This window comes from Thamnophis elegans, chromosome 16, assembly GCF_009769535.1.
Source record: "Thamnophis elegans isolate rThaEle1 chromosome 16, rThaEle1.pri, whole genome shotgun sequence".
In the NCBI taxonomy this organism is placed as follows: Eukaryota; Metazoa; Chordata; class Lepidosauria; order Squamata; family Colubridae; genus Thamnophis; species Thamnophis elegans.
Window position 1 is genome coordinate 36,172,695 of NC_045556.1, and position 14,564 is coordinate 36,187,258.

The 14,564-nt window shown below is 48.1% G+C and overlaps 1 protein-coding gene across 4 annotated transcripts; it reads left to right on the forward strand.

The window, feature by feature from the left end:
- Positions 1-4: 4 nt before the first annotated feature.
- Positions 5-13,772, forward strand: SLC2A8 (solute carrier family 2 member 8). 4 transcript variants are annotated; one of them, XM_032232975.1, is made up of 11 exons: positions 5-90; positions 1,886-2,042; positions 3,194-3,356; positions 4,639-4,845; positions 5,807-5,906; positions 7,035-7,246; positions 8,646-8,792; positions 10,247-10,355; positions 11,076-11,240; positions 12,289-12,434; positions 13,321-13,772. In XM_032232975.1, exons 2-11 carry the CDS (start codon positions 1,945-1,947, stop codon positions 13,459-13,461), a joined length of 1,488 nt encoding a protein of 495 aa, XP_032088866.1. In that variant the 5' UTR covers positions 5-90; positions 1,886-1,944; the 3' UTR covers positions 13,462-13,772. The 4 variants fall into 4 exon arrangements, with proteins under 4 accessions (XP_032088866.1, XP_032088865.1, XP_032088864.1 ...); XM_032232974.1 differs by having other exon boundaries at positions 25-107; XM_032232973.1 differs by lacking the exon at positions 5-90 and adding an exon at positions 92-182.
- Positions 13,773-14,564: the final 792 nt, after the last annotated feature.

The following is a 14,564-nucleotide window of genomic DNA, read 5'->3' on the forward strand; positions in this document are numbered from 1 at the left end:
ATTACAGTCGATGGACTTCCGCTCCGACGACTTCTGGTCCCGCTCGGAAACTAGGATCCAGGTGTTTTGGTTCCGCCTTGCAAACCGGCTGTGCGTCTTTACCCCTGGTTAGATTTGGGTCGGCGGGGAAGCGCCGCTCTTGGTGGGGCTGGGATTATAAAAAAAAGGAGTGGGGGGGAAAGGTGAGTGGGGCAGCCTTTGTTGCATGCTCTGGATTCCCGGGGGGGGGGCAATATTGCCCCTTTGGAGGGCATAAGGGTGGAATGGTTGCTTTGCCCAGATCCCCTTCCCTGTGTCCTTCCCCAACCTGGCGCCCTCTGCAAAGAGCCGCATCTCCATGGACCTTTTTCAACCTGGGAAATGCAGCCCCCTTGACAGAGTTGGAGGGTGGGAGATGGTTGCAATCGTTTTGCAATTCCTCCCAGAATTCCTCCTCCTTTGGACGCGTTGGGTGTGGCGTCTGATCCCCAGAAGGGGAGGAAAAAAGAGGGAAAGGAGGAGATCAATGCCAGCTTTCCAAGATAAATGCATTTTGTCGTCCTCCCTCCCCTATATAGCCCCCCTTCCCTGAAGCTTTCTGAGCAGAAAGACACACAAGGATTGCAGGAGGCAGGTCAGAAATTACAGAGTGCGCCTCTGCCCCCCCTCCCCAATTACTTAAGCTTACATAGACGTATATGAGATTGCCCACCCACCCCGAAACATCAGAAAAAGTGGGTTTTTTCAATCACGGGATTGTGCTTGAGCTGATTGGGTGGGCAAAAGCCTTAAGGCGTGAAACTGATTAAGGTCTAATCAGTTTCAGGGCAGTTTAGAGTTTGGACTGATGATTGAAAAGGAAATCCATTGCTTGGATGTGTCAGACTGGACAAAGCTAGCTGATGTAGTGTCAAATAGACGGTGATTTGTGTGAGCTTGTGTCATGCCAAGAAATGAACTTGCTCCGTGTGGTGGTGACCCGAGACGTCTTAAGTCTTGTTATTTTCTGCAACAGTGTAGATCTGAATCCTGAAGCTCTAGGGGTTTTTGTGGGTCTTTTTTAAGAGAGAGATTTCTTCAGACTGCCATCATCTTGTCCTCGAAAACATAGTTTCCTCTTTACCTCATTCTTGCTTTGCTGATTGATCAGATAGAGAAAACAGAGATCACCGTCTCAGCAAGAAGCCGTATGCAACGAAATTTCATTTTAATGTATGCCGATTAGTATACACATAAAGTGACAATAAAGTCTCAGTCTAAGACGCAGTGGCTCAGCGACTTAAGACACTGAGCTTGTCGATCAGAAAGGTTGGCAGTTCGGCGGTTCGAATCCCTAGCACCACGTAACAGAGTGAGCTCCCGTGACTTGCCCCAGCTTCTGCCAACCGAGCAGTTCGAAAGCACGTCAAAAATGCAAGTAGAAAAATAGGGACCACCTTTGGTGGGAAGGGAACAGTGTTTTGTGTGTCTTTGGCATTGAGTCATGCCGGCCATATGATCATGGAGACGTCTTCGGACAGCGCTGGCTCTTCGGCTTTGAAACGGAGATGAGCACCACCCCCTAGAGTCAGGAATGACTAGCACAGATGTGCTAGGGGAACCTTTACCTTAAATTTAAGAAAGAGATCAGGAAAGAGAATTACTGACTGTAAAGATGATTACATGGTCCTCAAAGCTATTCCAACTATTAAACCCACTGCAAATATCTCCTTTGTGAGCGAAGCAAGAAGAATGGAGGCTGTGCATCTTTTTCTGATGGAAAATTAAAATACAGAGTCTCCAAGTTTATAACTAAGGAAGTTTAGTGGTTTGAAGTCATATGATTTGCTTCTTCCTGCTTATTGTGGTTTTTTTTTTGTCTCGTGTGTCCTCCCATCCCCACCTCCCATTTCCTTATAATTTCAAGGGACTTAAAACCACGTTGCCCTATCGCTAATCGTCTACTTTGGGGCACAGCCAAAGAAAATGGCTTCCGGAGAAGAATATAGACCCCTTGTGGAGACTAACCCAGAGACGGAATTGAATGCTGCCGGAAGACCTTCTCAGCTGGAGATTTATTTGAGGTGTGTGTACATATTCCTGCTTCTGAAATGAGGCTGGCCAGGTCAGTTGAATGGTGAGCTGCCTGGAGTAGAAATTGGATGGATAAATGGATGGATGTTTAGATGGATGGATCAATCAATCAATCAATGGTGAACTCTATGTCTTAATTGTCTCAGTTTCTAACTTCTGCTGAAGGCCACATGGGCCAGTCACTAGCTCTGTCCCAGACAGTAAACAGACACAACAATGTTGTGAAGGACACCAGTGTGTTTGTCATCATCCCCCCATAACTAGATGGAGGGGAAGGCAATTAAATGTTTAAATAATAAATTTGAAGACCCTATCATCTTCTTTTAACAACCCCATAATCCCTTGCGGGGTGGAGTCTGGGCGACTGAATGGAGCTAGCAGAGTGTTTTAATGGCCGGATGCCCTTCCCTGTTGCCAGTGCGGAGTTTTGTTCGGCAGATAAATTCTCATTGTGCACAGAGAGAGAAATACCTGCCTTTATCCAGAATCAAACTCACAGGCTAGAACTCCACCTCACCACTCTTAAGACCTTCTACCCTAACGACATGGTCATTTATTTATTAAATTTATATGCTGCCCACCTCACTCTCCCCATCAGTTTTCAAGGGCTCAAAATGCAGTCATGTTGAGGTAGACTTGAACTGGGTTGTATGTACATTTTCGAGGATCCGTCATAACTCCCAATGGTGACTAAGGGACTGATCATAAGTCAAGGACTATCTGTACGGCTGACCCAGTTTTGAAGCAAACTATTTCAAGACTTTTCAGGGACTCAAGAACTAGAAGTGGACAGTTTCTCGTAGAGAAATCTCATTCCACAGCTCAGGTGAAATCATGCAGCCCATTCATATCTGTTGAATTAGGGACACTGGAATTGCTTGGGGATCCAGTTAGTTGCCTGCGTTTCAAAATCCTAAACAAAGGCATCTTTGCTGCAACCTGAAATCTAAAAACCTCCTTTTGCCAACAACAAAAACTAAACCTCTCCTTTCACAGGGAAACATCGGTGTGCAAAGTCCTCATTGCACTTAACAAGCCACAGGTTTTTAATGCTTCTGTTCCTTGGCAGATCAGCCCTTTTGCCCCCCAAAAACCGATATTTGCCACCAATTTGTCTCATCCTTGTTTTTCTCTCTCACAGCAAAGTCCAAAACCACAATCTCTACTTGGCCACTTTCGCCGCTGTCTTAGGACCCCTCAGTTTTGGCTTCGTCCTGGGCTACAGCTCGCCGGCTATCCCTAGTTTGAAGCGAAGTCACAACTCAGAGCTAAGGCTAGATGACACCCAAGCATCGTGGTTTGGGGTGAGTGGCCACGTGAAGTCTTGTGGGCCAATCAGCCACCCTTGAAACCGCTGTCGCATTTTTTTTTTTAAAGAATAGAATTCTTGATTGGCCAAGCGTGATTGGAGACATGAGGAATTTGTCTTTGGTGCAGATGCTCTCAGTGTACATAAGGAGAATAAAAGAATACATTTATCAAGCATAAAAAAGATACAACACTTAGTGATAGTCATAGGTTACTAATAAGCTATCAAATCGTACTAGGAAGCAAATAAAAACAAAATAAATTGAAAAATACAAGCAAATGGTTATAATCATAAGTGGGAGGAGATAGGGACTAGGAAGGAAGAGAAGAAGAATAGTAATACAGTCTTAGTAAATTATTTAACAGTGTTGTGGGAATTAGTTGTTTAGCAGAGTGATGGCATTCGTCAAAAACTGTCCTTGTGTCTAGTTGTTCTTGTGTACAGTGCATCATTTTGAGGGTAGGAGTTGAAACCATTGATGTCCAGGATGCGAGGGGTCTGTAGATATTTTCCCAGCCCTCCTTTTGACTCCTGCAGTGTGCAGGTCCTCAATGGAAGGCAGGTTGGTAGCCATTGTATTTTCTGCAGTTCTGATTCTCCTCTGAAGTCCGTGTCTGCCTTGTTGGGTTGCAGAGCCAAACCAGACAGTTATGGAGGTGCAGAGGACAGACTCAATCCTTCCTCTGTAGAATTGAATCAGCAGCTTCTTGGGCATTTTGAGCTTCCAGAGTTGGTGCAGAAAGAACATTCCTTGTTGTGCTTTTTTGATGACATTTTTGATGTTAGGTGTGTCCCATTTATTAGTTTCAGTTTCAGTTTTATTGAGTTTGTATGCCGCCCTATTCCCAAGAGACTCAGGGCGGCTCACAATAAAAAAGGGAGGGGATACAAAAAAATAAAATAAAAACACCAATTTAAAATTCTACAACAACCGTAACCTCGAATGGGGCTGGATAGTTCAACAGCCCCAGGCCTGCCGGAACAGCCAGGTTTTAACCACTTTGCAGAAGGCCGGAAAGGTAGTAAGTAAGGGTCCAGATCTCCACGGGGAGATCGTTCCACAGGGCTGGAGCAACCACAGAGAAGGCCCTCCCCTGAGGTCTTTAGATACGGTAGGTCTTGAGATACGGTAGAACCTAGACATTTGAAGGTCTCTCCTGTCGATCCTGTGTTTAGTATTGTAAGAGGTGATAGTACGGTAGGATTTCTTCTGAAATCCACCACCATTTCTAAGGTTTTCCCTGATTTTCTCGTTTTTCTTCCCTTTCTTTCGGCAGTCTGTGGTTACGCTGGGGGCCACTGCTGGAGGGACACTTGGGGGATACGTGGTGGACAAAATTGGCCGGAAACTTAGCCTAATGCTCTGCGCAATCCCGTACGTGTTTGGTTTCTTGGTCATTATCTCAGCCCAGAACATCTGGATGCTTTACCTGGGACGACTGCTGTGTGGCTTGGCCAGTGGTGTCACATCCTTGGTAGTTCCGGTAAGGGGCCTCATGTGTCAGTCTTTTTCCCCAGTGTGATTTCCCCAGAGGATAAGAGAAAATCCCTACAGCTAAATCAGCAATAGCAGCTGAGAAAGTGCAAGCGAATGGAAGTTGTTCCTGCATCCTACCTGCCCGGGATACAGGAATTGGAGCAATTCCAAAAATAACCTAAGCTACCTCATGTTGAGTTATCAAGTCAGTCGATCCTTGTCTTTGAAGTTCCTTTTTTGGTCCTTCTCATTAAGGTAAGATGTTCCGACTGAGGCTTCCCAAGAGCATGAAGCAAACTCCCGGTGCCAACAAAAAACCCCTTTATTAATTGACTGAATTCTGCTCATTCACCTTCAGCAAAGTCTTTTGAGGGAGGATTTACGGTCACAAACCTTATCTGGCTTGGAGAGCTGCCAGGCCGAGATCTGCAGAACTCGGCCAGGAGTCTTGGAGAGTCACGAACCAATGAAGCGAAGTAATTGTCTCCTGCAAACTCCACTCCCCTTTCGCTCTTTTATTTCCTCTGGAAGGGGCTGTTCATCGTCCACCTGTGGCCTTACTCCCAAGTTGACCCCTGTTCTTTAGCTGTTCCCTTTATCTGGCAACTCTGCGCATGCGCACACTGGGAACAGGCTCCAGCTGTTCTTCTGCCTCACTGATGTCTGACTCTGAAGGCAGCTGATAACTGGCCTACGGCTCTGGCCCCCTCTCTGCCTCCGATACAGAACCCTCATCCGAGCATTCCCCAGACTCCAGGACTAGCTCAGGTTCCTCCCCAACTGCTTTACTGTCCGGCTCTGCTACCACCTCCACTGGCCACTGGCATGTCACAACATGAGATGGGAAAATAGGAGAACTACCAAGTTTTAATTAGAAGATGAAGGCAACAGTAAGATTCATGAGCTGCCTGGTCTTCTCCATTAGAGCTTCTGTGGTTAATATAACCTTTCTTATGTTTATGTCGTAGATATATATATCTGAAACATCTCACTCTAAGATCCGAGGAGTCCTGGGCTCATGCGTTCAACTGATGGTCGTGACTGGCATCCTGGGAGCTTATCTAGCAGGTCATGTCCTGGCTTAAGATGGGTTGTTAAATCCAGACTTGGACAGAGGGAGGTGTTTTGTCCCATTTTCCCTGGAAGGAACCGTGAAGAAAGGAAGGAAAGAAAAGGCCAGATGAAAGGAGAAGGGGAGCAGAGGGGAGGAAGAAGGGAACAGAAGAACAGAAGGGAAAGGGAGGGGATGAATGGGAGGAGAGGGGAGGGGAAGTGAGGAGGGGTAGTAAATATCATTGGCATTAGAATTGTTCAATTGCCAGTAATGAGAAAGAAGGGAAGGAAAGGGAGGGAGGGAGGAAGGAAGGAAGGAAAGAAAAAGAAAGAAAGAAGAAAGAAAGGGAAGGAAGAGGGAGGAAGAAAGAAAGAGATAAGGGATGGAGGGGAGGAAGGAAGGGAGAAAAAGAAAGAAAAAGAAGGGAGGAAGGAAGAAAAAAGGAGAAAGAAAAAGAAAAAGAAATGAGGGAGGGGAGGAAGGAAATGAAAGAAAAGAAAGAGAAAGGAAGTAGGAAGGAAGAGAAGGAAGAGGGAGGAAGGAAGAAAATGAGAAAGATATAGAGAGGGAGGGGAGGTAGGGGGGAGAAAGAAAAGGAAGAAATGAGGGAGGGGAGGAAGGAAAAGAAAAGAGAGAAAGAGAAAAGTAAGAAGGAAGAGGGAGGAAGGAAGGAAGAAAATGAGAAAGAAAGATATAGGGAGGGAGTGGAGGAAGGGGGAGAGAGAAAGGAAATGAAGAAGGAAGGGGAGGAAGGAAAAGAAAGAAAAGAAAAAAAAGTAGGAAGGAAGGAAGAAAATGAGAAAGAAAGATATAAGGAGGGAGGGGAGGGAGAGAGAGAAAAAGGAAAAAAGAAAGAGGAAGGAAGGAAAAAGATTGAAAGAAAAAAATGGATAACAGAACACACAACAAGACAGTGATTTTTAAAAAGCCAGCCTAAATCAAGACACGTTTTGAAAAAGAGAACCCAGGGCATCTTTCTTGGCATGGATTGCCACCTCTGAGTTGGACCCTTGCTGGACCTTCTGTGCCCTTCAAAGGCCAGGCCTCGAGCCACCTGCAGCGGTCCCAACTTGTGGGGGAAAAAACTACTGACTCCATCCCTTGGCGGCCCTGAGATCAGCTGTCCCCATTCCGCCCCACAGGGATGGCTCTGGAATGGCGCTGGCTGGCAGTGCTGTGCTCCGTCCCTCCCTGTTTCCTGCTGGGGCTCATGGCTTTCATGCCCGAGACCCCTCGCTTCCTGCTACGCCAGAACCAGCAGTCGGAAGCCATCGCGGCCTTGCAATTCCTGCGGGGCCCACTGGTGGATCACGAGTGGGAATGCCGAGAGATTGAAGCCAACGTCAACGAACAGGTGAGCAAAAGAATCGACTGGGCAGTCCCGAGGTTGCCTCTTTCTCTAAGCCATCCTTTTATGTTTCACTTTTTTTTTATTAGCGTATTTTTCGGAGTTTAAGACACACTCCCCCACCCCCCAAAAAAAGAGGGTGAAAATTTAAGTGCGTCTTATACACCTTTGACTTCTACCTCCCAGCAATTTGCCTCCTTGAGGCAAACAGCCTGTTTCGGTTTCAGCTTCAGCACAGCTTGATTAGCACAAGCAGCTGATTATCGGTTGGATCGGTCTCCCGATGATCAGCTGTTTCAGACTGCAGGAATTGCCATTGCCTATTGCCGCCTCTGCATGCCCCGTTTTTGGCCTCCGCATCCCGTTTTTTACCTTTGCACGCTCCGTTTTCGGCCTCCGCGCTCCCTGTTTTCCACTTATTCTGATCCCCGCTGCCCGGAATGGGTGAAAAATGGGGCGCGCAGGAGTTGAAAACAGGATGCGGAGGCCGAAAATGGGATGCGGAGGCCGAAAATGGGATGCAGAGGCTGAAAACAGGACGCGGAGGCTGAAAACGGGGCGTATGGAGGCAGCAATAGGCTATGGCAATCCCTGCAGCCTGAAACAGCTGGTCATGGGACAATCAGCTGCTTGTGCTAATCAAGCTGTGCTGAAAGTGAAAGTGAAACTGGCTATTTGCAGCAAGGAGGTAAACTGCTAGGAGGCAGAGGCAGATTTTTTTTTCTTGTTTTCCTCCCCAAGAGCCAGGCGCATCTTATACTCCGGAGCATCTTATACTCTGAAAAATGTGGTGGTTTACCAAAATATAAAATACAAAAAGAGATAGGAGGAGGAGTGGGGGGAGGGAAAAAGGAAAAATAAAATAAAATATTAAGCCTTCCTTAAAATAAAATTCCCCTACATTGGTTAGGATGCCAGCTCTGGATATGCTCTTTGAAATTATTATTATTATTATTATTAAATGTATTTGCTGCCTGTTTTATTTGCTATGGCGGCTACTTTAGCCATAAAAATACCCCGAAGAAATGCAAAGTAAGTTTAAACAAAGCGAAAGCAAAATACAAGCAGTCCTGGACTTATGGCCACAACTGAGCCCAGAGTTTCTGTGGCGAAGGGAGGCAGTTGTTAAGTGAATTTTGAGACCTTTCTTGCCATTGTCGTTAAGTGAATCACTGCGGTTAAGTTGTCACACTGTTATTGAGTGAATCTGGCTTCCTCGTTGACTTTGCTTCTCAAAAAGTATCTCAAAAGGGGATCATGCAACAGTCGTAAGTACATGTCAGTTGCCAAGGGTTTTGTTCACCCAGGTATGTAGACACCGCAAATAGTCTGAGGTCCCTTTTTTTAGTGCTGTTATGACTATGAACGGTTGTAAGTCGAGGACTACCTGCCTGTCCCTTTGTAGCAAGAAATGAGCCTTGCCGAGTTCAAGAACCCCTCCATCTACAAGCCGTTCCTGATTGGAGTAGCCATGATGTTCTTCCAGCAAGCATCCGGGATCAATGCCTTGATGTTTTACGCGGAAACGATCTTTGAAGAGGCTAACTTTAAGGTGAGGGAATTAACTCTGGATTTGTCCTGACTGAGGTTTCCTCAAGAGCAGGAAGCGAACTCCTGGTCCCCACAAAAACCCCTTTTATTAATTGACTGTGAATTCTGCTCATTCACCTCCAGCAAAGCCTTTCAAGGGAGGATTTACGGTCACAGACCTTCTCTGGCTTGGAGAGCTGCCAGGCTGAGATCTGTAGAACTTGGCAAGGAGTCTTGGAGAGTCACGAACCAATGAAGTGAACTAACGGTCTCCTGCAAACTCCACTCCCCTTTCGCTCCTCTTTTATTTCCTCTTTTATCGTCCACCTGTGGCCTTACTCCCAAGTCGAACCCTGTTCTTTAGCTGTTCCTTTCCTCTGGCAACTCTGCGCATGCGCACACTGGGAACAGGCTCCAGCTGTTCTTCTGCCTCACTGATGTCTGACTCCGAAGGCAGCTGATAACTGTCAGACGGCCCTGGCCCCCTCTCTGCCTCTGACACAGAGCCCTCATCAGAGCCTTCCCCAGGCTCCAGGACTGGCCCATCTTTCTCCCCAACCTCCTCACTGTTCGAATCTGCCGCCAACTCTATTGGCTGCTGGCGGGCCACAACAGGATTGTTCCTCCTGGCTTACCCCGGCTGATGTCTTTCGGCTCCATTAGATTTTAATTTGGGGATGGTGGAACTGCACCCCTTGGTCGTATTGACCCAATCAAACCACACAGGTAGTCAATCAGAATAGAGCTGGAAGGGATGTTGAAGGTCTTCTAGTCCAACCCCCGGCTCAAGCAGGAGACCCTATACCATTTGAGACAAAACGGGGGTCCAATCTCTTCTTAAAAACCTCCAGTGATGGAGCACCCACAACTTCTGGTGGCAAGCTGTTCCACTGGTTAATTGCTCCTTAATTCCAGGTTGCCTCTTTCCTTGATTAGTTTCCATCCATTGCTCCTTGTCCTCTTTCTGGTGCTTTGGAAATTAAGTTGACCCCCCTTTGGGGCAGCCCCTCAAATACTCGAATACCACTATCAAGTCACTCCCCAGTCCTTCTTTTTATTACACTACACATTGTTCCAAAGGACATTTCCTTAACTTACATAGTCCTCAACCAGAATTGGGAGCCACGGTTTATTTATTTATTAGATTATTTATTAGATTTATAGGCCGCCCAATCCCAGAGGACGGTGTCCTTTGTTAAGCAAGGCAGTTGTTAAGTGAGTCACGCTCGGTTTTACGACCTGCTTGCCATGGTTGTTAAGGGAATCCCTACAGCTGAGCGGTCCTTAAGCGAACCCACCTTCCTCCACAGACTTTGCTTCTTGGGGATGGCAATCATGGAAGCTTGGGGTGCTACCCCCTTAATCAGGATAGGCAGTATGAAGAACAGTCGTAAGTCGTCATTTTGAAGGGTTGTAAATTGAGGATTACTAAGAGGTCTAAAAAAAGCTTCCCTTCATGTTCTTTGTGCTTTCCAGAACAGCAGTGCTGCTACCGTCATCGTTGGCTCTATCCAAGTTGTCTTCACCGCAACGGCAGCTCTCATTATTGATAAAACCGGGCGAAAAATTCTTCTCATTATCTCGGGTAGGATGGGAAGACCGTGTTCTGAGCTAGGCTTCCCCCAAAAGCAGGAGGCAGAGTCCTGGTCCCAGCAAAAGCCCTTTTATTAAACGCATGTGAATTCCTATCCTTCACCTTCAGCCAAGGCCCGGCAAACAGTCTTTCAAAGGAGTATTTATGACCACAGACCTTGTCTAGCTTGGAAATATGCCATGTAAATGCGAGGGAAGGCTGGGCGCAGAGTCTCTGAGATTCACGGACAGATCTTCACACTCCTGAAACGAATCTAACAACCGAACGAACGGTTTCCTGCAAAAGCCCCCTCCCCTTTCTTTTATTTCCTATGGGAGGGGCCATTCACCTGTGACTTTACTCCCAGGTCGACCCTGATTTCTCAGCTGTTCTTTTCTTATGGCAGCTCTGAGCATGGGCACACTGGGAAGAGGCTCCAGCTGTTCCTCTGCCTCACTGCTGTCTAGCTCCGAAGGTAGCTGAGAACTGCCAGGCGGCCTCGGCCCCGTCTCTACCTCCAACACAGAGCCCTCATCCGAGCCTTCCACAGATTCCAGGACTGGCCCAGGTTCCTCCCCAACCTCCTCACTGTCCGACTCTGCTGCCAGTTCAGCTGCCCCCTGGTGGGCCACAAAAGACTGTCTTTCTTCCCCCACGTTTTGAGTCCCCACCCACCCCCAAAATTAGGAGTTAATATTCTGCACTCTCTTTCTCTCCTGCTCTCGTCCCCAGGAATTATCATGGCTGCCAGCGCCACAGTGTTTGGGATCTATTTCAGAATTACCGTCCCCAGCCCCAGCAATTCCTCCCATCTCCAGTTGCTGGACGCCCCCCTTATGGAGGAAGGACACCCCCTGGCCTGGTTAGCAGTGCTGAGCATGAGTTTCTTCATTATGGGTGAGTGAAGGTCTTGCACAAGTGGCTGTTCTGGAAAAATGAGATATCCCGTCATCTGGAATTATTGGGTAGGGGGCAGGGGGTTGATCCTGGAACTTTTCCAGAAGCTTTTGATTCTCAGATGTTAACTGAACTTACTCCCGAGTCGACCCCTGTTCTTTAGCTGTTCCCTTTGTTTGGCAACTCTGTGCATGCGCACACTGGGAACAGGCTCCCGCTGTTCTTCTGCCTCACTGATGTCTGACTCTGAAGGCAGCTGATAACTGGCATACAGCCCTGGCCCCTCTCTGCCTCCGACACAGAGCCCTCATCAGAGCCTTCTCCAGACTCCAGGACTGGCCCATCTTCCTCCCCAACCCTCCCCACTCTCTGACTCTGCTCCAGCTCCACTGGCTGCTGGCAAGCCAGAAGAGTAACTGGGAGGCATCTCCAGTTGGGACAGTGCCTGATTGGACCATGGGATGGACACGTGGGTGCTGGACAGGGACTTGAACTTTCATTTAAGTGGGGAAAATCTGGAAACTTTCAGATTCGCATTTTTCCAGATGTGCCAATAGGACATCTCTTATCAAATGGAACTTTGAGGAATCTCAAAACTCCGGAGTCTTCTTTCGTTGGGGGTGTTACTTGGAACCCTGACAAGAGGTTCTGCTGGAATTTCGGAGCCACCTGCGACATCCTTGATGGCCTGAGCTTAATAGGCCAGAAGTCCAATCCAACAGATGCCTCCATCCCCAGGTGGCGCCCATCACTCCATTGCTAAATAGCAATAGCAGTTAGACTTATATACCGCTTCGTAGGGCTTTCAGCCCTCTCTAAGCGGTTTACAGAGTCAGCATATCGCCCACACAGTCTGGGTCCTCATTTCACCCACCTCGGAAGGATGGAAGGCTGAGTCAACCTTGAGCCGGTGAGATTTGAACCGCTGAACTGCAGATAGCAGTCAGCTGAAGTGGCCTGCAGTACTGCACCCTAACCACTGCGCCACCTCGGCTCTCTGTTCCCATTGCCTGATTTCATTGACAGTCTCGTTTTGTTTCGCCCATAGGTTTTGCCTTGGGCTGGGGCCCCATCCCCTGGCTGGTGATGTCCGAAATATTTCCCCTGAGGGCCCGAGGAATCGCCAGCGGGGCCTGCGTCCTCACCAACTGGCTCATGGCTTTCCTGGTCACCAAGGAGTTCCACGACCTCACGGTAAGCCAGGGTGACGTCAACACAACGGAGGGGATCCCAGCTGGCCGACCAACATCCTTGGTTGGGGAGAAGGTCCTTCGGTTGATCGGTTGGGCTTTGGTCCCAAGATGCTTCACTATGGTTTTGATCTGGTTGGGGAAGGGAACGCTGAGAGAAAGATCAAGCGGCTTTGGGAAGAGCCAGGCAACTGGCCTGCTAATTCTAGCCACTTGGGAGTTGCTTATAAAAATAATAAAGGCACTGTTGTGGCCCACCAGTTGCAGCAGAGTCAGACGGTGAGGAGGGTTGGGGAGGAAGATGGGCCAGTCCTGGAGTGTGGAGAAGGCTCTGATGAGGGCTCTGTGTCGGAGGCAGAGAGGGGGCGAGAGCCGTCTGACAGTTATCAGCTGCCTTCAGAGTCAAACATCAGTGGCAGAAGAGCAGCTGGAGCCTGTTCCCAGTGTGCGCATGCGCAGAGTTGCCAGGCGAAGGGAACAGCTAAAGAACAGGGGTTGACTTGGGAGTAAGGCCACAGGGGGACAGTGAATGGCCCTCTCAGAGGAAGTAAAAGAGGAGCAAAAGGGGAGTGGAGTTTGCAGGAGACCATTAGTTCCCTTCATTGGTTTGTGACTCTCCGAGGCTCCTTGCCAAGTTCTGCAGATATCGGCCTGGCAGCTCTCCAAGCCAGATAAGGTCTGTGACCATAAATCCTCCCTTGAAAGACTTTGCTGGATATGAAGGAGCAGAATTCAGAGTCAATTAATAAAAGGGTTTTTTTGTCGGGACAAGGAGGTTGCTTCAGGCTCTTGGGAAACCTCAGTCACAACAGGGACAGCTCAGACCAGGCACTTACCTGAATCCCATGCCGTGCCCCAACCTTAACGCAACTTCCTTCTTTCTTGCCTAGGTCTTTCTAACCCCTTATGGGACCTTCTGGTTATTCTCATCCACCTGTTTGCTCAACGTGATCTTTACCATCGTCTGCGTTCCCGAAACTAAAGGGAAAAGCCTAGAAGAGATCGAGGCGCATTTTCGCACGCCGCGTTAAGGATCTCAACGCGCGATATTTTATTTTTTTGCCCCTTCATCGTGGATTTCCATAAATTGGTGGCGAAGACATTGGTTGGGGAGGCCAAAAGACTCCTGTTTGTTTTGTTTTTCCGAGGAGAATGATCTGATGAAGATGGCACCGCGGTTCGGGCCAGTTCCAGAAAGGAGCGAAAATGACACTAACGAAAGCGGTGCTCCTTTTTCTGATGTGCAGGCCCAGGGGGCTCAGGTTTCCTGATGTAAATCTTTTGACATTTGAAACGAGGATACTGTTTGAGTGTGGCTTCAATAAATGACTGTTAAAAACCACTGTAGTAACCGAGCCATTTGTACCTCTATGGAGTGTGGAAACAGAGATGAGGGTGGTGTAACGTTCGTTACCTAAATCAACAATCACCAACTGATGGGCTGCGAGAAAATTTTGGTGGTCCCTAGAAAAATTACTTGCATTTTTTATATGGCACTAAATCCGGGGTCCTCAAACTACGACCCCTGGGATGGATACATGCAGTGAACGCTTGTGTGGCTGCAGAGAGTCTCCCCCATTGGGGTCTTTTTGTGGAGGGGGGCAGAAATCCCGACTTGGGGTCTGCTTTGGCCTCCTGGTGGGGGGCTTTGGGCGAAGGCTGGGGGGAAGAACTGCTGGTGGCAAAGAGCCGGAGGGCCTCATTCCAGTGGGACTGCATCATGGCCTGGAACTGGCTGATTCTCTCAGCCCACTGAGCCTCCAGGTGCCGGTACCTGGCCTTGCACTCCCGCAGTTCATCCTTCTGCTTGGAAAGCCTATGCTCGTAGTCCTCAGTGATGTGCTTCTGCTGAGCCTCCTCCTCGGTCAAATCCAATTTTAACTGAGCTGTTTTGCCAACTCTTTCTCCCGGCGGCTGCTTAGCTCCAACAAGTGCTTCCTGTTGGGACCCTTTTTCCTCTATTTGTCCTAACCAAAAACTCTATCAAATGTGGAGCCAACCGGTGACAGGGAGCCTCAGCAGAGGGATGAAAAAGCCACATGTGGCTCCGGAGCTGCAGATTGCTGACTCCAGGGGAAGAAATCAATGATAAAACCGCATTATCAAATGTCATAAATATTTATTACATATCAAG